Source organism: Melanerpes formicivorus, unplaced genomic scaffold (genome assembly GCF_026170545.1).
Source record: "Melanerpes formicivorus ecotype bairdi unplaced genomic scaffold, bMelFor1.0.p_v2 SCAF_20, whole genome shotgun sequence".
Lineage (NCBI taxonomy): Eukaryota > Metazoa > Chordata > Aves > Piciformes > Picidae > Melanerpes > Melanerpes formicivorus.
Window position 1 is genome coordinate 9146838 of NW_027142372.1, and position 23924 is coordinate 9170761.

At 55.7% G+C, this 23924-nt stretch overlaps 1 protein-coding gene across 4 annotated transcripts in view; it reads right to left on the minus strand.

The window, feature by feature from the left end:
- The window catches only part of WWP2 (WW domain containing E3 ubiquitin protein ligase 2), a 43880-nt gene that overhangs the window by 2850 nt on the left and 17106 nt on the right, over positions 1 to 23924 (minus strand). For 2 of the 4 annotated variants that reach the window (XM_068150693.1, XM_068150694.1), the window contains exons 7-21: positions 22086 to 22225; positions 19178 to 19394; positions 12745 to 12834; positions 10791 to 10965; positions 7630 to 7684; positions 5669 to 5750; positions 4870 to 4998; positions 4516 to 4594; positions 4307 to 4378; positions 4127 to 4215; positions 2809 to 2968; positions 1649 to 1782; positions 1394 to 1534; positions 754 to 874; positions 337 to 441 (exon numbers count right to left, since the gene is read on the minus strand). In XM_068150693.1, the coding sequence (XP_068006794.1) occupies positions 337 to 441; positions 754 to 874; positions 1394 to 1534; positions 1649 to 1782; positions 2809 to 2968; positions 4127 to 4215; positions 4307 to 4378; positions 4516 to 4594; positions 4870 to 4998; positions 5669 to 5750; positions 7630 to 7684; positions 10791 to 10965; positions 12745 to 12834; positions 19178 to 19394; positions 22086 to 22225 (1789 nt within the window). Of the gene's footprint in view, positions 1 to 336; positions 442 to 753; positions 875 to 1393; positions 1535 to 1648; positions 1783 to 2808; positions 2969 to 4126; positions 4216 to 4306; positions 4379 to 4515; positions 4595 to 4869; positions 4999 to 5668; positions 5751 to 7629; positions 7685 to 10790; positions 10966 to 12744; positions 12835 to 19177; positions 19395 to 20192; positions 20275 to 20398; positions 20479 to 22085; positions 22226 to 23924 lie in introns of those variants that run through there. The other 2 variants (XM_068150696.1, XM_068150695.1) reach the window with 2 other exon arrangements.

Here is a 23924-nt window from a genome sequence, read left to right on the forward strand (position 1 = left end):
GGGGTGAGCCATCCCAAAGGGCCACTCTGCCCAGTTTTAGCTTTGCCCTCCTTCAGAGACATTTTCAACACCCTTCTGGCCTAGCCAGCATGGAGCAGTGTGGCCTTAACTGACACAGGTCTATGATGCATCACCCTCTCCTAGCACCCTGCTCAGAGCAGAGCAGAATCATGTTGGCCATTACTCTGCCAGCCACAGCCAGATGCTGTTTGCTGAAGGTGTGCTCACCGTTGTATTTTATTCCTCCTGACACCCTGTGAGGCTGCCTGCCCTGTGCCAGCCCTGCCCACCCCAGACCACGGGCAAGGGATGATCCCAGGTGGCACTGGGACTGACCTGCCAGAACCACTGGATCTGTTTGCTGTTCTTGGTGTAGTGCCTGTAGATGGTATTCTTCTGCCAGTCATTCATGTCGATCTCCTGCATGCCGCACAGCATCAGCTAGGGACAGGGGACAGTCAGCAGCGGGACAGAAAAGGGGCCCTGTGCCCACACTTTGGAGCACTGACCCCTTCAGTGCCAGGCTTCACAGGGCGCAGGCTCCAGCACAGGGTACTGGAGGTGTCTGGGAGGAATTCTTCACCTCCAAAACATTTTCTTGCTACCACCCCAGAGACCTGACCAACTGGGAGGGTACCCCCATCAGCAGAGCAGAGGGTGCAAGCCAAGCCCATGTGCTCTGCTCTCACCATGTGCCATTCCCAGAAGCACCAATATCTCCACTTCCCTATACCAGCAAAGGCACCAGCTCACCTCCAGCTCCTTCTCATCAAAGTACCGCAGCCACTCCAGCGGCACCACCTCATTGAAACCATCCAGGAAAGCCTTGGTCTGCTCCTCCACACCCCGTGTGAACCTCCAGTCTGTCAGCAGCCTGGAACGGCAGATGGTGGTCAGCAGGCAGTGACCACCACTGAACCAGCATGGGGAAGCCACCACCACCCATTCCACTGGTGGGGAGGTCCCTGAGAGCTGCAGAGGTGCATGGGCAGGGGCTCCTCTCAATTCCCACTAGGGGGTTTCTCTCTCCTCTTTCAAACCTGAGAGCAGAGGAGAGCCCTGATCACAGGCCAACAGCCATCAGAATATCAAGAGGTACAAACCATGTCCTCTACCCAGAGTCTACCATCAGCAGAAGATGCTCCTGGCACCCCCAAGCCAGCTCAGCCATAGGACAGGGAGAGAATTCTCACCCTCTCTCCCCTCTCCTCTTTCCTGAAAGTTCTGGCAGCAGCCCAGCCAGCAGCAAGCCAGACCACAGCACAGCTCAGCCAGCCACGCCAGCTCAGATTTGTCACAGGCCACGTAGACCCGGAAAGCAACCACATCCCAAGCCCCATGTTCCCAAACCACTGCCCTGCAGCCATGGGGGCCTCAGGATGGCCACACTCACATGATGTACTCCTCCTTGTTCTCCTCTGTCACCCGGATGCTCTCACCACCCTCCTTCAGCTCGTGGGTGGTCACCTTGCCCAGGATCTCCATGTCCTGGATGAAGTACAGCTCCAGGCCACACTCTTCCAGGCTGTTCTCCCTGCAGGAGGACACGGGATGGGGACATGCACAGCAGCGAGGGGCCATAGAGAGGGAGAGCTGTGCCCCCTGCAGCAGGACAGGCCTCGGCCAGGAGGGAGCATGGGGCACTCACTTGGTCCAGACAATAGAGTTGTAAAACTCGGGGTCGATGGATTCCAGGTCCTTCAGCGTGGGCCGCTTGTTCAGCATCCGCTTGTAGAAGGGCAGCGTGAAGCCAGTATCAATGAACTTCCCATGGTACAGAGCCTGTGGTAGGGAGGTGATGCTGGGTCACATGGGACCTCAGGATAGACCCAGGGGGTGAGATGATGTTCCAGCACAGCAGCAGCCATGGGGCAAGAGGGAATCTCTCCTGGGATCCCTGAGCTATGGCACTCAGTCCTGGCTGGGAAGTACAGTGGGAAGGAGCTGGCTTCCCCCAGCAGCACTGCCCAGTGCGTTGTGCTGGCAGCCCCTCTCCCCTCCCCACTATGAATTCCACCCCGTCTCCTTCTCCCCTCACAGCTCTATTAAGAGCACTTGTTTAAACAGAGCTGTGCTGTGGCTTCCCTGAATCCCTGGCTTCCAGGAGCCCCAAGGCAAAGGGAGCCAAAAACAATGCAGACGCTTGTCTAGGACGGCCAGCGGTGAGTAATAGTCTGGGGTGTTACTGGTATCCTGCAAGGCACAGGGCAAGGCAGGACAGCACGGGGATCCCAGCAGCATTCAACCACCCCAGACACATCTTGCAGGGCCACGGACCAGGGACCCTTCCCCAGGCTCGGGGAGCCCCTGGCACCCCTGCTGCCAGTCCAGGGCTGGATGACCTGCAGCAAGTTGGCCGTGGGGAAGGCGAGACAGATGGGAGGAGCCACGCTGGGGCTTGGGCAGCTGGAAAATCTCACACTGCTGGGGCTAAAAATAGGCCCCAGAGCTGCAGACCCGACAGCACCTGGGGTGGCAGCCAAGGACCTGGAGCCACCCCCACCACATAGTCCCTGAGAAAGCAGGTCCCCTCTGGCCCCATGGCCATCCCCTGGATTTAAAATGCATCACCCCACAGTACCACCCTCGGTGGCCCACCTCCCATGGACCCACACCTGAGCAAAATGAAGCTTTAAGGAGGGTGACAGTGCCAAGCTGAACACAACCATGACATGCGGAGCTGCCCCTCTTCCCACTGACCACCTCTGTCTCCTTCAAGGCTCCAGCTCCATGGTGGGGACACAAAAAAAGAGTCCTGTCTCCCCTGGTCTCCCCATTCCCTCTCACCCCATCACCTCAGGCTCTTACCATGGCAATAAAGCGGCCAATGAAGCGGAAGTAGGTGAGGTGGTCGGGGTTGATGGAGGAGGCAGGGTTGATCTGCAAGCAGTAGTTGTTCTTGCCAGCATACTCAAAGAGGCAGTACATGGGGTTGAGCACCTCATGGGACAGGAGGAAGAACCACTCCCTGGGACAACAGGAAGGGGGAATGCAGTGATGAGGGGCTCAAAGAGCCAGGCTGCCCAGGGAGGCTGTGCCCCAATGGAGGAGACAGCTGTGTGCCTCCACAGCACAAACCAGGCACCTATCTTCTTGTGGTCCTGGGGCCAGCATGGCGCCCTGGTGTGACTTGGTGAGGGCGTCCTCCACCCCAGGGGTGCAGTGCATTGTTTGTGCAGGGCTTCTGGCGACACCACCAAGAAACACCTCTGTTTGCTGGAAGCCCCAATCAGAGCACCAGGGATCCCAGCAGGTACCACTCAGGCTGTTGTACATACACACACTTGCTCACACAACCTCAAGCTGTGCACACACCCCCTGAGCCTGCCCACACAGGCTCCCCCAGGAGCCCACCCCAAGCCCACAGCAGCACAGGGACAGGGACCATCCTGGCTTTGCTCCCCAGGCCGTGCAGGCAGACGAGAGTCCTCAGATGCAGAGGCAGCCCCGGCATCCCGTCCGTGGTTCTACCCTGTGGTAGAACAGCATGACGTAACCTACCATAGGGTAAAACCACTGGCAGGACACAGAGAGAGGTGAAGAGCAGGAGCCCCTGCACCACAGCCAGGGGCAGCAGCACACGCAGGAGGAGCGAGCAAGAGCAGCGGGCAGAGGGAAGCATTAGCCCAGCACCAGGAACAAGGAAGACATCCTGAGCAGGTGAGGGGGCTGGTGGGGACTTGGGACCCCCATCTGGCCAAGACACAGCCTGTGCTGTGTGGTAATGCCATCTTTGGGGCAGGCACTGGAGGCTGCAGGCTCAGAGCCACTGCATCCCACCGTGTCTGCCCCAGCACACACCAAGCAAGGGCAGACCAGGGAACACCAGGCCTGTTGGCTGCCAGAAGCCACTCAACCCATCAACTCCATGGACCAGGGGCAGCAGGAAAGCCCCAGCCTGGTTCCCCTGCCAGGGACAGGAACACTCCTCGCCATTCCACCATTCCCAGAACTCAACACGGTTTCCCGTTTCAGCACTTCCTGGCTCCGCTGTCCAAACACGTGGCACACCTGGGCTGGGAACCCAGAACGCTGCTGCCGGACAGACTCCTTGGCCCATGCTGCCCTTGAGGGACTCATAGCCCCACCCAGGGGCCAGCACATGGTCTGGCACACAAGCACTCACCTAGCAATGCCCCCATAGTCCAGGCCCTCCTCTCCTCGCATGATGATGTACAGGCGACGGCGCAAGTCATACGGCTTCATGTTCATGATCTGGGCAGAGGCAAAGGGAAGAGTCACCACAAGCTGGTGCGGGGGACGGCACTGCACCTCCCCAGGCTCTGTGGCCCTGACACCTCCTCACCTGCTGGAAGGAGTCCTCAAAGAGCGTCTGCCGGGAAACGCTGATCTTCACGTGGCTGGGCAATGCGTTCGACTGTGAGCAAGGCAGAGACGTGAGGCTTTGTGCAGGCTGGCACTGTGGCTTTCCTTGCCCACACCTGTCCACCACCCACCCAGCCTGGGGGCTCAGCTCGTCCCAAGCTGCGAGGAGCCTTCGACCACTCTACTCACATGGCAGAGGAAGCGGAACTGGTGGTACTTCCAGCGAAAGCTTCGGTCGTATGCCCCCGGGGAGCCACCCTGTTTGCTCCTGCAAAAGCAGTACAAGGCTTGGCTCAGCAGTCCCACCAATGTGAGCTTCTCAGCCCCAGGACTCTCATCATCTGCCAGACAGAAGGAAGACCTCTGGGCTGCAGCTCGCCTCTGTCACACTCAAATGTGAGGCCCTAAACCAAGGGCTCAGTGTCTTTGCTACAAAGCTGATCCACACCACTACTCCATATTGTGGTCATGGGAAGGCAAGGGCTGCAATCACACAGCTCCAGTCCCAGCTCCCAGTGTGCAGCCTGGTCCAAGAGCACATACCCAGACTCAAATCCAGGACGTGGGTCCTTGAAGGTGGTGGTCCGAGTGTTGTGGTCCACGAAATAGCGCACGCCCTCGTTCGTGTACTTCATCTCCCAGCCGGGCGGCAGTGGCGGCTCCTGGATCATCCTGCCAACAAGAAAGGGGTCACTGGGCTGGCACCTTGGGCATCTCTTGCCCTGAACTGTGGTTCTCCAAATGGCTGCCCTTGGGGACCACCTTCAGTTTGCAGCTCCATGCCAGGCAAAAGGAAGGTTTCATGTCTCGGGATGAGAAAGTGCCTGTCTGCACCCCGAGACAAAAGCCCTGCCTGCGCTGTACTCTTGGCCACAGCCAGCACTGGCCACAGTTACAGCTTCACGATGTCTGCAGGAGAGGTGGCCTCAGAGGGGACCTGGACCAGACCTCTGGAGAACTGCATCCCAGAGCTCTCAGAAGCCCAAGCAAAGCCCTGCAGGAAGATGACAGACTTCCTGCCCAGGCAGCCCTACAGTCTTCTCCCTCACTCCCTCATCTCCACCGCCAGGTCCCACAAGCCAGAGAACTGTCCCGCAATGCCAAGAGCTTCAGCATCCAACCCTCCTGGGTTCCAGCACTGCCTGCAGCTCTTGGTGCCTTGAGCTCTCCTGAGCTGCAGCTTACAGGACCCTCTGAGGGCTCTGCCCCCTGATTTTCTCCAAATCAGTTAGGGGGTAATTTCAACCCACCTCACACTGCCAGCTCTCAGCACTCAAAAGCCCATCACAAAGACCTTCTGAAACCACAAGCCTCCTCCCTGCTCTCCCCACCAGCTGCCTACCCCTGTGTGCGTGGGTCTTCCCACTGCGTGGTCCGTGTGTTGTGGTTCACGTAATAGACTCGCCCATTGTCCTGTCTCTTCTCTAGGAGAAAAGGGAGAGGAAGCGTTAGTTGGAGAGCCCTGGTCTGCATGGACGTGCAGTCCTGGGAACAACCCTCCCCTTCCCAGCTCACCAGAAGTTTGTCAGGTTCCCCTGACCCACCCCCCCACCAGCACTGTCCCAGCTCACCTGGAAAAGGCAAGATAAAAAACATCCTGCATTTTTTCAACAAGCACAACCTGCTGCATCTCCAGAGAAGGTTGGCTGTCTTCAGTACCCTCGAAGCCAGCATGCAGGAGGTGCCACAGCCAAGTGTGGCCCTACCAATACACTGCCAGGCTGGCACAAGTGGCCATACACCTCACTGGACAGGCAGCACACACACCCTCCTCAGACATGCAGGGCTCCACAAGTGTGGCATCCCTCCAGGAGGATCTGCCAGTGCTTCCTCCAATGCATCCCACCTCACAACCACACCAGTCACACCAGCATCACTGCTTGACCCCCATCTACGCCATAGCCTCACACACTTCTTGCACTTCCCACATGCACCAACACACTTCCACAAACACCCTCTTCCCAGAACACACTCCTGATGCTATTTGCACACCTTAACAGCAAGAGCCTCCCACCCATGGCTGGGCACCATGTGTCTCGGTCTGGGGGGTGATCCTACACCCAGGTCCCCACCCTGCCAGCTCTTGGGTGCCTGCACCCACCCCATCTTGTCCTGCCTGCCAGTGCCACTCTGCGTCTCACCAGTGGCTGGTGCACATCCACACATGCTCACTGCCTCCCCACCAACATGAGTGCCCCACATGCCACACACCTCCCTCCACGTGCTGTGTGACTGCCCTCATGCACAGCCCCACTCCATGTCAGCAGGGACATCCTGCACGCACACTCCCCTGTCACCTCCCTGGCCACCTCAGCCCTCCTCACTGCATCCTGCTCCTGAACTGCAAGAAGTAGCCCCCATGCCGTGGCTCTGGCAGACCCCAGATGACAAGGGCTGCATCCATCCCTGGGACACCACCCATCCAGGAAGCTCCATCCATTCTGGAGACCCTATCCATCCCAGGGACCCTACCCATCCTGGAGATCCCTGCTTTAAGGTGCTCAGCCTGACACAGAGCTGTGCCTCCTCCAAGTCTTCCCAGCTGACACTGTGGAGGGGGCCCCTTTCCTCACTGATAAGAGCAAAGGCTCCAGAACACTCTCACCATCAAGTCCCTGTCCTTGGAGATCCCAGTAGTAGCCCAGCCCCCTCTGTCCAGCTCCCCACAGTTTTAAGCCCGCTCCCAGCCTCCTTGGCACAGCCTGTCTGCACCCAAGAGCACCCCAGTCTGCCCTCCCCAGGGATGCTCTTGCCATGGGGAAAGGGGACCTCTGCCCTGGGAATGGCACAGGGACCTTTCTAAAGCTCCTGGCACATGATGCTTGAGCCATGGGGGCAGGACAGCCAGCCCCATGCCTCCTGGCTCCCAGATCTGAGCAGAGCATCCCGGGAGGCACACACAGTAGCAGGATGGATCCTGCTTGGTAGAGGAGGGATCTGGGGACAAGTGAAAAGTTAGATCCCAAACTTCTCCCCCGTCCAAAGAATAACCACAAGCATTTCTGATTCAGCAGCTGAGGGAGACTGGGAACCCCTCCAGGAAAAGGGGGGGAAAAAAAGCTGGATTTTGAATCAGAGATCACGCTAATCACAGGCAGATGCAGCCCCACACGCAGCAGAGCATGGGGAGCAGCAGCTCAGCCACCGTTCCTACTAATGCCCAGGAACGGGAGAGAAGGAGCTGCTGACAGCACTGTCCTCCCCACAGGGCAGGCAGGGTTCTGGTCTGGGTGACAGGGTGTCCCCACTGGGGCTGTCCCCATCGGGGCGCAGAGTGGGCAGGTGAGGCAGAGCAGTACTTACCCCAGCCAGGAGGAAGGGGACCAAGAGGATCATTGTCGGATGGGGCTCCGGATGACTAGAGACAACAGAGAGGGCAAAAGCACAAAATAAAAACCCAAGCAGGGAGGTCTGGGCAGGGAGGAGTGCAGAGGTGAGCTGGGCAGCCCCCGCTCCTACTTGCCTCCCCTTGGCCTGCAGTTCCCAGAAAACTGGAAAAAAAACAAAAACTTGTACACTCAAGGGCCTGGGAAAAAAAAGAAAGGGGAAAAAAAAAACTAAACAGAAGCTGGGGCAAGCCAAGGGGGTGGCGGGCAGGGGCTGTGCTGCACGGAGGGCAGCGGGCTGGCGCAGCAGGGTCCAGATGTGCGCGGCTGCTCGGCTCCTGCCGGCCGTCCCCACCAGATACACTTCCAGCCTCCTCCAAGAACCACACACAAGAGGGGAAAAAATATCGCAGGCCTTTCCAATGAAATCATTCCCACAAGCCGTGTCCACGCCCAGCGCTTCCTGGCGGGATGGCGGCCCCCTCCTCCCCGGGCAGGGCGAGGGGTGCGGGATGCTCGCACTGAGGCCACATTCATCCCTACAGACGGGCGGCTCCGAGCCCCGCTACCCCCCCCCGGCAGGTTGGGGGCCACGGCACAAAGCACCTTTCTTCTTCTTCTCCGGGGTGGGCAGGGCCAGTGGCCTTCGCCCAGTCTGAACTGGGGGACGCCCCAAAACTAGGGGAGCAGGCTGGGGTGCTGTCATGTGAGCCTGAGTGCTCCGCCTAGAACGCCCCCTCCCTCCCCCCTCCCATCTCCAGATCCCGGGGAATGGAGGCACAGCCCCGACAGTCAGGGTTGAAGGCAGAAAGAGGCCTGAGGGCGCTTTAAACAGTTAATTAAGAACAACACTGCTCCCCAAACAGCATTTCCACTGCACCTCCTGAAGCCCAGCCACTGGAGAGGGGCCGGCATCCAGTCCCAGCCCGGCCAGAATCCCAGTTCTCCGTGCTGGGCTGGGGATCCCAGTTATCCTGGGCTCAGGAAATGCCACCCACAACCAGCTCCATCCTGTCCCTCCTGCCAGGGAACAGGAGGCAGCCCCTGTCCCATGAGTGCCAGTTTGGGGTACCAGGGTGCACAGAGTGCACAACACTCTCAAGCCAAGCACCAACACATGGGGTGCCCCATGGCAACCCAGCACCCCGGTGACGTCTGAGGCACACTAGGGCCAGCACAGTCAGTGCCACTCCGAGCTTTGCCTCTTGTACCTGGCCCCAGATGCCAGGACTGGGTGCAGGAGACACTGCCTTGGCAGTGGGCAGCATGGCACAGAGTGTCTCAGACTTGGGGATCTCCTCCCTCCCTGCCTAGAGATGCAGGCAAATTATCTCCAGAGGGATCACATTGCTGTGATAAAACTGACAGGGCAGACACATGAGAGCCCAGGGCAGAGGCACAGGCAGCCCTGAGGCTCTCCACAGCCCCTGGGAATAGCCTGGCCTCTCGTGCCACCAAGACCCCTCGGTGCAGGGGATGTTGAATGTGAGCAGAACCTGCGATGAAGCACAAAACACTGCTGGCAGAGCAGTCCCTGGCTGCACCCTGGCCCCTCCACGGTCTTCATGGAGAGGGCTCTACATCACCCAGCACTGCCCATCACCTCCCCACTGTCCTCTTCCGAGCTAGGACGGCAGGTGTGTGATGGAGCCAGGAGGGCAAGGCAAAGCAGAAAGCAGGGAAGGAGGCAGATCAGGATCCATTGCTGCTGGCAGCAGAGAGCTCAAAACAAAAAATACAATCATTTCATCAGGCTAAATTTGGAGCACGAGTCCCTCCCTCTGCGCTCCCCGAAGCCTGGCCAGGGCAAGTCGCACTGCGCTGGAGCAGCTCCAAGGCTGGCGCTGGCAGGGATGGGAGCGAGTGACAGGCCTGGAAGACTGTTCAGCCTCTGGTGGAGCCCCCTCCTGTGCCTGCCCCCACAGTGGTCCTACGAATGTGCCAAGGGCAGCAGAGCTGGTGAGGGTCCAGCTCCTGCCACAAAGCTTGGAAGAGCTCTGGAGAGATGGGGAGGAAAAGGGTAGAGCCTCTTCCCACACCAGTGGCTGCATCTCACAGAGTGGCACTAGAGGATGGATTCTTCATCCCCTTCCCAGAGAGCACCCAAGCTTCTCACTGGAGCACAGAGCTCATACCAGTGCTAGAAGTGTTGATGGGACATGCCAGCCTTCTGGCTCCCTCCAAGAGAAGGTAAACATCAATGGGAAGTTGGTTACTCTGGTCTGCCCACATGGCTTCACTCCACACCTGCCCCACCAGACCTCCCTCCAGCCATGTTTTGCACCACAACATGGCATCTGCAAGGGACATGGCCAGCTGATATGGAGAACACAGGAACATCACTGCTCCAGGAGGTGGAAATGCTCCAGCCTGGCACTGCTTACCCTGCAGCACAACAGCCATCAGCACCATCCTGGTTGTCAGAGGGTTCTCGGCTCCACTAGAAGCCAAGTCCCAGCTCCAGCAGCAAAGGCAAGGCCAGGACAAAAATGGTCTCTGCACAGGAACTCTTGAGAGACCATTCCACAAGCAAAGAAACACAGCTGCTGAGCCCAAAACAGGAACAGGAGGAAGCTCACCAAGCTCAGCACACTCATTCCCTGCATTCTCTGGTTCCTGGTTCTTGCATCCCCCACCACATCACCACTTGTACCCTGAGCCTGCCACTACTGCTGCTGTCTCCTGCTGCCACCCATGACCCAATCACACTGTCCTCAGCCCAAGACAGAAATCAGGGAGAGATGAGCTCAGCCCCAAGAGCCTCCCCTTCCACTACAGAACAGGTTCCCATAGCTTCCCCAGCATATGCTCAGCTCCAAAAGCACACAGCAAGTTCTGCAAGCCTTACAGATCAACTTGGCTAGTGGAAGTCACAGGAGAAAATATGTGTCCAGCCACGCTGGCACTAAAGGGACACCAGGGCTGCTGAGGACACCTCCCACCACCCTTCAAGGTCATGTAAGCTGTGTTATAAAAAGCAAGTTACTCCCACACGGTTCTTCGCACACAGCAGAGGAGCTTGTGGGCTCCCAAGTCCCAGCACTGCTCTGCTGAGCTAACCAAGTTGACAGAACCCACATTCCAGGTCTCCCAAGCCAGCCCAGGTGAGACCCCCATCACCACCACCTTGGATCTCACCTGGTACAGGAATCTTTGGCTGAACTGCTGCATGGCTCCTTGGAGCTGGTTTCGCTGGGACTGCCACTGCTCATAGTTCCTGACATACTCGGCTGTGGGACGCTGCCACGTGGTGGTCCGGGTGTTGTGATCCACATAGTAATACCTGCCCCGAGGATCCACACGTTTCTCCCACCTGGAGACACCAGAGGAAGATCACTGGCTGTCTTTACTCAGATAGTTCACCAGGTCCTGCTACCAGGTGCTTCCCGCTGCTGGTGCAACAACTCAGGACAAGTGCTGAGATGAAGGCAGCAGAAAGAAGCCTTGAAGAGGTCAGGAGGTACAGCAGAAAGTACAGACCATGGTGGTACACAGACCAACTTCTCATTGCCCTCAACTGAGGGCTGCCCTGAATGCACCACAGCAGCTGAGAGCATCCAGCTGCTGTCCCAGGATGTGCTGAAAGCGTGACTGAGAGGAACACAGGGTTATAAGCTACTTCTCCAGCTGCACGCTTCCCCCATGCTCCCCATGCAATGGCTCAGCAAAGGATTTATGGCTGTGTTTGGAAGTGTGAGCAAGAAAAGCAGCTCACAGTCCTCCAGAGCTGTCAGGCTCAGAAGTCCTGCTATGGACACCATGATTCTTCATTGCCCTCTGAGACTACAGGCTGACTTCAGACATGTGCTCTCTGACTCCTCTCACAAGACTGAGATACCCTTTAACTTGAGGCTTCTGCTCCCAGTGCCAGCACAACCAGCAGTTTCACAGCTGAAGGGGCTCTTTTGGGCAAAGATCCACCAAAAGAAAATAAAGATCAGTAAGACTTGAAGCAGCACCCTGCAAAGCAGATGAAGCCTGGATGGGCTGCCAAGACACTCTAAGAGTTCAGACTAGGCTGCTACAAGAATTCCTCCAAGACAGCTGACCTCTGGCAAAGGCTGAAGACCTGCACGAGAGGGAAGGACACCTGGGTCCTCCCACACCTACCTTTCCAGGTTACACCTCCCTCTTTTACCAGCAAGCAGATCTCAAGCTGCTGTAGGATCAGAAAGCAGCTGAAAAGAAGGCAGTTAAAGCTGCAGGTAGTGTGTGCCCACACAAACCTGGAAGCTCCCACAGAGGAGAACAGGGCAGGGCTGTGTTTCACTTTCACACATTAATTCTGGCGGTTAAAGGACGTCAGTCAGCCCAGCCCTGAACAAACTCAGTCTAGAGAGCAACAACAGCTTGGCTGTCTCCAGTTCTCTGCTTTTAGGAGCACAAAGAGGTGAGAATTCAACAAGCTTCTGGAAAGCACATGGCCCCCAGAGCTGTGTACAGCCTTTATGACCTGCAGACTGTTTACTCCTGCAAACAAAAGCACAGCCTTCCTGGACATGAGCTTTGCAGAGTGCTTCCTCCAGGTCTCACAGAGCTCAGCATCATCATCTTCCTGAGCACAAGCAGACCCCAACATGACTGAGAACATAAGAAGCCCATCTGAGAAATCTCAGAGTCCATCTCCAGGTTTGTGGCACACTGAGCATGCCTGTTCTACTCAACCAGAAGCTCAACCCTCACCTAGAAGCATCTGTTTTTTCCGGGAGATATGAAGCCTACCCTCCTCTTCCTTCTCCTGGTCCCTTTGCTGGCACTCTGTCCCACCCCTGTTCTCTGCCCACAAGTTGTTGTGCTGCTGCCCTGCCCAAGTCTTCAGTCATTTCCATGGAGTTTTTTAAAAAATAACCCTCTACCCAAGGTCAAACCCCAACAGATTTGGACATCTTTTCCTTTTCACAAACACTGATGAGACCTTCCTGGGCACACAGGGTGTGCTTTCAGGCCAGCAAACACTTCGCCCTCTCACCCTACTGCTTTTTAGGAGTGAAAAAACCTTCCTGCCACCTTCCCCAGTTTTGCACAGACTGCATATCTACTACAACAAGTTAGCTGACTATCTGAGATGCTGGCTGCTCCCAGAGCCCCTTACCCTGGAGGAAGAGGTCTCTCCCATGTGGTGGTCTTAGTATTATGGTCTACATAGTAGACTCTACCATTAGGCAGCTCACGCTGTTCCCACCTGCAAGAAAACAAAGACAAAATCTCATGAGACAGTTGGGACTTGCAAGGAGAGACCAAACCTTGGCTGGGGTGGAGCCACCAAAGCAAGCTGCCCCCTGTGATGCCAGCCAGAGCAACTGCATCATGCTGCAGGGCTTCTTGGGTGTCTGCCCCACCATACACCGCTCCAGGGGCAGCTGGCGAGAGCAGCATTCCTCAGAAGAGGACACAAGAGGAAAGCAGAGACTGATGAAGCTGTGCCTGTCCTGTGGAACAAGCAGCATGGATCCAGCAGCCTCAACCCCTCAGGGTAGTGAGAGCTGGAGCCTTGCTACATGTAGGACCAAGAGACTTTGCAGGCACCTTTGTCTACATTTAATCTTCCCTAGGAACACCTTGTGCATGTGTGCCCACAGACTGGGACTGCAGCTGTGCAGCCCAGCACCCTCCCCCCACCCCCAGATCAGCAAGCTGTGAATAATTAATAATCACCTTATTACTAAGATCATCCAGAGAGCTACATCTGGTGGATCAGCCAGCCTGCCTCCTCCCACTGCCTAGCTATGGTATCCTGACCTCTCCTGAAAATCAAGGATGGCTGCAGTTCTGCACAGTAGTTGTTTGGCTTGCTAGGTCAAGGCTATCAGAGAAGCTGCAGCAATCTGCTTCTGAAAACAGGCAATACTTGGAGCAGAAATTCCTAATTTCCTCCAGAAAGTGGGAGGGTCAGCGTAAGATTTCACACAGGGTCAGTTTTATGTCCTGTGAGGTTTTGATCTCATTTTTGTTTGATTTCTCTTAACACATCTTTAAAGGGGAGCCTTTGAACTTGGGTTGGGGCTGTTTTCTCCTTGGCAACCCTCCTGCTCACTGCTGACAGACTGCTTCAAACCATGGCATGGCCATGAGGCCCTCGGGTCGGAGGTGGCCCCCCAGGGGAGCGGGAGTGACCGGGAGGCCTGGCTGTATGTGGCCACACTGAAAACCATTCTTTGCCTTCATTCATTCATTCATGAAAGCCTACGTGGAGCACCATGCTCCCCTGTCAGCTCTTACTCTGCTACAGAGAGTGGTGAGCCAGCAGCTGCTGACAGATAAAGTGCTCTCCTGCCACACTCCTACTCCCACAGGTCTCCCTCACGATTCAATCTTCAGCCTCAATTAATCATCACAAAAAGCTCTTGGAAATTAATATACCAGCTTCTGTGTGACAGCAAAGGAACAAATCTGAGCTTGCAGAAGCAAGCAGCCATGTGAAGAAGATGCTGTAAGTGCTAATGCCCCATCGCCTGGGATCGCACGGTCCCTGCTTGCCCTCAAACCTCCCCAGGGGATGATGAGGCCACCAAATGACCACAGCCACAGACCATCACAGCCTTGATGTAGCTCTTGACGTAGGTGGGAAGGCAGAAACAGGGAGAGCTTCAGTCCTGGCAGTGTGCCATTAGCTGGGGACCTCAACAGTCCAACAGCCTAAAAGCCCTCTGCCCTGGGCAGAAGGTGATGTTGTACTCTCAGAGACGAGCCCGTTCCCTGAGAACAGGAGGGGAACGTGAACGTCAAGCTCAGGATTTGGGTGAGAGATTGTCTGACCCAAATTAGAGCTGTTGCCTTCACTCCTATGGGCTTCTCACAAGGGCTGGAGACATAATGCATCTGAAGAGACCAGGTGGCATTGGCAGATGTTGCCAGCAACCAGCAGCACTGGATCCTTCTCATCCCTAGAACAGCTCTATGGACACTAGTGGTTATCTCTGATGAAATGAGTCTGAGGCAGGACCTATTGTGCCCATAGACCATTGACAGCAAGGGGCTGCCAAGCGTAGCACCAACCAAAGGCATGACGTGGTGAGAGCAGAGCCGGCACTGCCTGGTGTTGTCCTGGCACCAGGAAGTCTTTGTCTCTCCACCCCACACTCAGCCTTTTCCTGGGTTACCCCTGGGCAGCACTGGGTGTTGTCAGTCAGAGCGGAAACGCCTGAAGCTTCCTGTTCACCAGTGCTGAACTCAGAGCTTCGTGAGCTTAAAGGCACCAGGACAGCTAGAGAAAGACTGAACTCTCTAGAGAGAAAATCAGCATAGCCGGGATTTCTTGAAGACACAAGCATGTCCACCCCATGAGATGGATAGCAGAAGGTGGAAGATGACAGGAGTGTGGAAGTGCTGCTGGCTGGAGAGCTGCATGCTGTGGCAGAGCGTTGGGAAACCCCTTCCTGGATTGGCACTGCAGGAGCTTCAGATCACCTTCAGCAAACAGATACAAGCCAGACACAAGGCTCAGGTGGAGAAATGTTACTCACAAACACAACTCCAGGGCACACAACTCTGCTCATGAGGCTTTGCTGAAGTCCACATCCCATGGAAACCTTTTAAGCATCATCTGAGGTTAGTTGTATGTAACAGCCCCTTCGGATGGATCTAGAGGCCACAGCACCTCTTGGTTACAGCAAGGACAACCCCAGGCAGATGCCCCACCCGTTCTATCTACACTGACATGTGGCACTGCACACATGAATAAGACCTCAGTCTTGTGCACACAGAAGCAGTGGTGCCAGCAGTGGTTATTGGAGGGGACAGGTCCTCCAGACTCACTAATAACAGGTTCTCTGATCAGTGTGGCTCTGAAGTCTTGGAAGTCCTTTCATGACAAGAGGCTCTCAAGGTACCCTTTCTGAGGCTGTATGTAGAAACCAGAAAGCCCATGATGAGGACTATTTGAGGGCAAAGGGTTTCTGAATATCTGAGACACTCCTCTGGGTGCCCCTGTGACTGCACAGAGCCACACACGATTGTGGTGAGCTGCAGCTGGTGGCAGCTACTGATTGATGACCTCTGTCCCCATCTCAGGCCCTATACAAACAGGTGACAAACTCACACGCTCCTCAGCTCAGCAGTTCCCTGGTGATGTGAAAAGTAAATTTGCTGAGGGCTGCCTCACCCTCACCACCCCTGAACAGTAAGCTGTGAAAAGCTGCTACTGCTGATGACACACAGCAATGAGCTCAGAGAAAGGAGCTCTAGGGACAACCCATCTTTGCTCAGACCACCCTGCCCAACTCTCCACAGGCTTCCTTTCACCCCATCATGTCCCCACAAGACACATGGCTCAGGGAGATGCATAACAGTGGGTTCTTCCTTTGGGGACCCCAAATCCAGCTGGTGTTCTTTCTCATGCCAGCTACAACATCACTACCAGCAAGGAAGATCAGTGGTGCAGACGATGGTACAGATCAGTGGTGTAGCACGCAGTAGGTGGTGTGAGCTCTCACCCACGTGCGCCACGAAGCACACGATGTGACAGCCCCAGCTAGCTGCTCTCAGGGCTTGCAATGGCAGTGCACACAGAGAGCTGAGGATGGTGTGAAGTGGCTGGGCTGAGGCAGCCCTGCAGTCCAAACAAAATGCCCTCTTTACATAAGAAACCACAGCCCCGGGGCTCTGCCAGGCTGCATGAAGCACCTCTTTGTACAGGAGAGACAGCCCTGTGTGTACCCACTGCTAGTGAGCCTCTGTCTCCAGTGCAGGATCATCACTGATAGGAACCAGATGCAGGAACCAGCAGCTCTTGTGCCCTCCCCCTTTTTGTCATCAGTCCCCTTGGAAACCCCCCATGTGCGAGCTGGGACCCCAGGGCAAAGGCCCTGAGTGCTGAGATCAGTTGCTGCAACCGGCTGCTCCAGTGCCATACACGCTCCCTGGCTTCACAGGGAGCTGAGCCAGGAGGATGTGAAGGAGGCTCTGGGCACTGTCAGGGCTGGAATTATTCAGAACACCTTCCAGTACCCTCCAGCCACTAGAACAGACTCCCAGTTGTGCGAGAGATGCCTTTGTGCCCACCGCATCTGGTGCAGATGTTCAGAGGCAGCAATCTGAGCAGAATAAATAGCTCTGAATCCCCACTTGAACCCAGCTACTCTGGATTCCATCTGCAGGCAGCACACTGTGAGAAGGGAGGCTGGGGCTCACTGCACCCACCAGCACACGGCTCAGAAGAGCTGCCACCCCTGCAAAGGCTGAAGAGAAGCCCAATATGAGCTCTCCATGCTCCCACAGGTGAAAGGAGACACTCGAAGAATGAGGCAGGGTTCAGGCAGAAAGAAGGGACACAATGGTTTTCTGGCTCTTCAGCATTGCAGGGGACATGGCTCCTGCAAGCAACAAGGCAGGAGCAGTCACTCCTGGGCTCCTCAGCACTCTGCAGAGCCATCCCCGTGCAACCAGGCAAGCAAGGGGCTATCTTGCACTGCTCCCTGGAGCACACTGTTGCCAGAGCTGAAGCAGCCTGGGTTTGTCTGCATCCCTTCTGTCTGAGACACTGCTGCCTCCACCAAGCCCAGGGAGCCGCATCCCCATCTCCCAAGCTGGGCCCCAAACCACAAGGCAGAGCAACACCCTGGTGTGGTGAGCCAGCCAAAAATCTGCTGGTCTCAAGAGATCCCCAGGAGCTCATTCATACCATCCCAGGACCAGGGTTTTGTTCAATGCCTGTTAGCTCAGAACCTGGCCTAGCAGCTCTCATGGCAGGGCTCACACTGTGGAGACCTCCATGGACTCAATCCTCCACTCCCCTTCACCTGGGAAGACCTTGGTATGTGGTCTCCATCTGACCACCAAGCATAAGCCTGTAGCTCAGTCAACCACATGCAGGAGGGTTGCTGCCCTCTTTCCTTCTTACAGATCCCATGGCCAAGATAAGGAGGGACAGAGATGGAATTTCCATAAGCTCAGCCTGTGTGGCTCACTGCCCCTTCAATGCTCTTCTCCAGCCATTTCCCAAAGCATAACAGCTTCATCTTCCTCCCTGCTGTGACATGAAATGATTTTCTGATGTGTGGGCACTGCATGGAGATAGGCATGGGCTGCCCTTTCACCTGGCTGGACCAAGTGGAATTCCATACAAGTCTGGCATGTCTTAAAAAGCAGCACTTGAAACCTCCTTTAGCCTCCAGAAGCCCTAATTGTGTGATCCCCATGGGCCCCTCTCCACCTTAGGAAAGAAACAACAGCCTGTTTCCACCTTGAGCTGTGCAGAGGTAGGGAAAAGGAGACCTTCAGTCTACCTGGTAGAAGCAGAAAAGGGCATAAGCTCTGGCTGGAATAAAGACCTTTTTCAGAGCACTGGACTTTTCCAGCTGCCTGGAAACAGGAAGCGCCCAGGCTGGAGAACAGAAGCCCTCAGAGAGGGCACAAAGGCACACTGAGCTGTTAGTCCTAATTACCTGTGACTGACACACGGTGAGGCCCTGACCTTCCAGGCATTGCCTCAGCCGAAAGAAAACAAACAGCTCCCTGCACACCAAACAGCCACAGCCACCTCCACCCCCTCTCGTGCTGCTTGGCTTTTCGAGCCCAGAGCTAAAGGGGGCTAAAGTAAAAGAGAAGGACCCAGCTGCAGCAGAGGAGGGCTGAGCCCAGACCCTGCCCATAACCCCCACCAAGAGCCAGTCTTCCCACCAGCACTGCTCAGCCAGCCCCAGCTCTCCTCCTGGCCCCTTTGTACATCCCACAGAGGAAGGGGAGGATGTAGAGCATCCACACCAGGGAGAACAGGCATAGCTATGTGAGCGTCCCGCCCAGCTTCCCTGGCAGTGGTCAGTGCCTCCATAGTGCCTCTTGGATGCATGCTCATGCCCTCCTGCTCAGCAGGAGCTCCCTGGAAATCCTTACTCCCTCTCTCATGCACTTTGTTCAGACTGGTCCCCTCAGCAGCCCCAGGAGAGCAGAGGACTCTGCCAATGCCCTAGACTTGGATGCTTGCCACAAAGATGTGATTCATTGTTTGTTACCCCAGAGATCCAGAGCAGGGAGAGCTCACAGGAGGAATCCACAATAGCCAAGCCCCAGCCAGATGGCTCAGCTGAGGGGGGACAGGCTGTGCCAGCTGAGCGGGGGCACAAGGGTCACTGCCAGGCACGCTCAAATCCTCTGCTCTCTGCTGTGCTGACCACCATCACCTCAGGGTGCAGAAGCTCTGGAGCAGGCTGCCCATAGAGGTTGTGGGGTCGTCTTCTCTGGAGACATTCCAGGCCCGCCTGAACATTGTGACCCTAGGCAACGTGCTCTAGGTGACCCTGCTTTAGCAGGCAGGTTGGACTAGATGGTCTCCAGAGATTCCTTCCAATCCCTACCTTGCTGGGATTCCATCAACATTTTCACTGACTCCTGGCTGCAGCACAGCCCCCTCCCTCGCACATCCTCCTCTTTCCAGCACCAACAGTGCCCCAGTTCGCTCGTGTCCCTCCAGTCATCCTTCTATGGCCATGCCAAGAAGTAAACAGGAGCTGTTCCCCGAGGACCAGGGGAACTCTGCTGTGCTGCCTCTCTCCAGGGAACAAAAGCCTCAAGCAGAAGGCAGAGCTTACCCGGGGGGCAGAGCATCCAGGGCCAGCACTGCTGCCCGGGCCCGTGGGGCACTGGAGCTGGGGGCTGCCTCTTCTGTCTCTCTGGAGCTGGGCAGGGCAGGAAGGGCAGGAACAACGGAGCTGTCAGCTGTGCTCGACGTTGGCGGGCTCGGAACGCTCGCTCCCACTGCCGGCCTCTCCTCTTCAGTGTCTGCAGCACCTGCTGCATCCCCATTCACTGGAAAGGCAAAGAGCAGAGCTGTCAGCACCAAGAAATGGTAACAGCAGCCTGGGTGATCTATGGCATCCATGCAGCGCTGGAAGCAGAGCACGTAGTAGGTGGCAGCCACCACCACCACCCAAGCACAGGACTCAGGGTGCTCCCAGCACAGGCAGTATTTCCATCGCTCAGTTACATCTCTGGGGAACCACTTCCTTCATCCTGAGACTAAAGCAAAGAGCATTTGCGCTCAGCATCTCGTCTGCCTCTCACAAACAGACTGTGAGGCTGATGGGAACTCAGGTAACAAATTCAGGTAATGTGCAGAAGCTGGGAAACTGCTGGTGCAGCACTGTTCCCCTCCAAGAGGCCAAGAGGGAACCCAGGCTCAGCAAGCTAGCTGCCCTGGTAAGAACTAAACATTGCTGGATTTCATTGAACATTTGGAAAAGGGAATGGGAAAGGAGACAGAAGAAAGGAAAGTTACAAATAAAACTGAGGAGAAGAAAAACACAGCGGGGGGGAAAGGCAAATTGTTTGATGAATATTTATCAGATTGATAAAAAACTTGAGACTTGGCAGCCCAGCAGAGGGTAACAGTCACTACAAGGCATCCTGGCTTCAGTGGCAAAGCAAAAGGACTGAAAACAAACCAGCCACAAGTAACAAAGAAGTAAGGGATGTAGATGAGCTCCACAAGTTAGAGCTGAGAAACACAGAAAACCTTGTCTGCAAGTCCAGAGATTTAGAAGCACCATAGAGAAACCTTCACAGTAGTATAAATCCCCCAAGACAAAAGACTGAAGAACTACAGACATGCTGCAGAAGAGGCAGACTGCTTGGGACACTTCTGCTTTATGGCTGGAGGGTAGCAGGGCAGCATTCTTCAGCATGAAGGAATCCCGGTGCTCAGCATCAGCAATAAAAGGAGCCCCTCAGGCAGCATCTAGGGATGATGACGATTTCCAGGGCAGCAGGTTCACCACAACTTCCACCAGACTCCTGCAAGCTTTTCTACTCACTTCTAGCCCTGGGAAAGGTGATTTTTAGAAAGTTCAACCATGTTGTGCCAGTCTTCAAAGGGAAGCTGCAAAATGACCTAGGTAGCTGTGCTGTGATCAATTTGATCTCAGTCCAGAACAAAGCAAGGGAAAAGCTGATCCAAAGTTCACCTGATAAGGAAGAGCTGCGGGGGAAGCACAGGGCTGAGCAATGTGGCTGTGGACAACACAGGCTGTAAAATGATCTCCTTTCATTGTTGGATGAAAATACAGCTGTGAGTGACAAACGTCATGGGGGTGTTCTTGCAACAGTCTGCTCAAAAACAATGGAAAGGTCACTGAAATGTACCAAACTGAGGAGGACAAAGATGGTTTCTAGAGGCACTCCACAGAGCGCAAGACAGGGTGTCCAGCACTAATCCCAGCCATCTGAAACACTCATTTCCTGATCCTCAAGTGTGAAAGCATCACCAACAGGACTTGTGGAAAGAGACAGAGGTTGGCGAGTGGTCATTGGTGATGAGGACAGCGCTGTCAGAAAGCCACTGGGGAAACTGGGCCCGGGCCAGTAAAACATGTTCTAATGAAATCTAAAGAAACCAAAGCCAAGAAGCCAAACTGTACTCGGGAACAAAACTTCTGACCACAGCCTGGCGGAGTGTCCCCAGCACTGGGGGGACTCTGGAAGGGCTGGGTGGGCACCCAGGGCTCACCACACAGCATTTGATCCCAACACAGTTCTCCAGCTAATGGCAGAGACAGGCTACAGCCCTGGGGAGGAGGGCACAGACCAGGAGTGACAGGTGAAAGGCAGCATTCCATGTCAGCCTTCTGCTCCCCCATCTCCCTCCTGAGACGGGTTTTAGCAAAACCAAAGTTGCCTTGCTCCAGGTTTTTCCAATGAAACAAAAAACCAACCAAACAAAAAGGAATAATCATCTTCCTTTGAGGCTGAACAAAATATTTCCTTCCATCCAAAACAAAGCCCTCTACTTCTCCTCCCAGCTCTCTGACAACAGCAGGACAGACATCACTGCCTGCAAAAGACAGCAGGAGATGTTGCAGTGCTCAGCCAACTGCATGAGACCCATAGAAGGAAAACAGATAAACCATAGGTGGCTTTGAAGTTGGGTGCTCAGCAGGTTCCAGTCCCTGCTCCACAAGGTCTTTATGGCTTGGTGAACAAACCCAAGAGAAGACACAAGAAACCTTCCAAAAAATAGCCTCTGGCATTAAGACTCAGCCCACTTTGAGAAGTGGGTTTGTGCTTTCTCTGGTGCTCTGCAGACAGCTGCTTTTCCCACCTCAGTGGGCAAAGGGCTCAAAACATTTTCACCAAAGACTGATGGGCAAAAGTCAACTGAACACTGAAAAAGAGTCCAAGCAGCTGTGATAATTTTCTCCTCCCTGTGGAATCAGCAACATTGCTGTCCTGGTATCCTGCTGAAATCCTGGAGCTGGATGCAGTAACTTTTAGCAGGGATACTCCAGACACAAGCCAGAGAAGTCACTCACGAGAGGCACCACAGATCCTGATGGGGTGCTCTGCAGAGCTGCCCAGCTTATCAAAAGGGCAATCAAAACAAATTGATCCATTTGCAGGGAAGAGATTCCCAAGCAGTACAAGATCCATTAGGAGAAATCCATTTTTCCCTAGGAGAGACAGCCCTGAGCTGTCCCCCCTCACCTCCCACACGCAGTGTCTCACCTGTGCCGTTGGCCATGCCATTGGCCAGGCTGGTGTGCTGCGTGCTCTTGGCCTGCTGACGGTGCCGGCTCCTGCTGCTGGGACTTTGCTCTCCACTCCCTGAGCTCTGTCTGGCCACGCCAGCTGCGTGTCGGTGTGACCTGCAAGGGAACAAAGCAGGAGAGGTGAGATGCAGCCCTGGCTTCATAAAGAAACACCCTGCTCCTGATGCTTTGGCTTCGTCTTATGCTGCTTCTCCCCCCACACAGCTATCAGTCAGTTCCCTCAGGACAACCAGGATGCAGCCACGTGCCGCTGCTCCTCTGGCAGTGCCCTGAACTTCGTGCTGAACTTGGACCTGCCAGCCCTGCCCACAGGTCCTGGAAGTGGCAGAGTCCCATGGAGGAGTAACCTGGTTGACAATGACCTTGCTCTTGTTTGTGGGTGCTCACCACGGCCACTTCACATGCTAAGAAATAGCCCTGGGCACTCACTGCAAGAATCCTGCTTGCAGAACCAACACCATGCCCAGTGGTTTCCTCCAACCATCCCTGTAGTAAAGCTCCCAGGAAAGATCCCACAGCAGCAGCAACTCCTGCCCCACAGTGGGAACCCTTATCAGTGCCCCCTGCCTGGCTACAAGCCTTGCACAAAGGTGAAGAAGGTGCCAGTGCTGGCTGCTGCAGGGACAGCCAGAGTCACCAGCAAAGGGAGAAACAAGCAGATGGAAAAGACAGGAGCTTAAACCACAGCACAGGTTGTGACCAGCTCAGAGACAGCTGCTCCATCCCTCAGGGAGGTCTTCCCTGTCACACTGCAGCTCCCTTGCCACTGTGTCCCCATAGCCAGGGCAGCCCATCTTTGGTAGGCAGAGTGGCCGCAGCACTCCCAAAGCAAACTCTCCCCCACTGACTGCTCTGGGCCCCTGAGACAGCCCAAAGGCATTCAAGAAGCAGCTGAATTTTCACATCAAGCAGCCTGGTCACTCCTGCAAGTGGGAAGGGGATGGGGCAGGGCGGGAGGGGGGATGCTGCCTTCCTAGGGGAGCAGAAGCAGAGCCCAGCCACCTCCACCCAGGATCAGAGAGACCACAGAGGGTGAGGACCGCAGGGATTAAGAAGTTGGTTTGGCCCAGCCAAGTTCTCCCCTTAAAAGGGCAAAACCCACGAAATGTCCCCACATCTCAGGGCTGGAGCTGGGAGGGGACTGCAGCTTGGCAGCGACAGGGCACAGCATCAGTCATGCCACCCTCACCAGATCCAGCAAGCCCTCAGTTCCGCCCACTTGCTCCAAAGCCTATCTCCTTGGGGAGAGGCTCACCACAGTGGGCAGAGGAAGGGCCGGGAGCAGAAAGAGACATGGGAAAGCAGAGGATGGATGTTGAAAATAGATCAGGTAAGAGCCATGCGCAGAGGAGCCCATGAGTAGGAGCTACCAAGGCTGCTTTGACTAGCCATGGACCCTCTGAGGAGGGCAGCCCTGCACAGAGGCTCCTTGAGAGGCTCCTCAGAAGGTGAACTCACCCTAGAAACCCCAGATACCCCCAAGACTTCCCTAAGTGCTGAGGGTTTGCTTTGGCCACCAGCATCTGGGGACTTGGAGCAGCTGCAGAACAGGCTCCTCTTGCTCTGGTCAGGAGGTGAAGTTCGCCCATCACAGGGCTCAGTGGAGCACACCAGAGCCACATGCCTCCTGAAAACTGGCCAGGACCCACCTCCCCACACATCGCCCCCAGAGCCCTGACCAGCAAGGATCGGACAGGTGGCACCACAAGTAGGAGGTGGCCCCAACAAGAACAAACCCTGAGGCACGAGACTGAACTGGTCCCTGCCCTTCTCAGCATGGATGAGCTCAGAACTG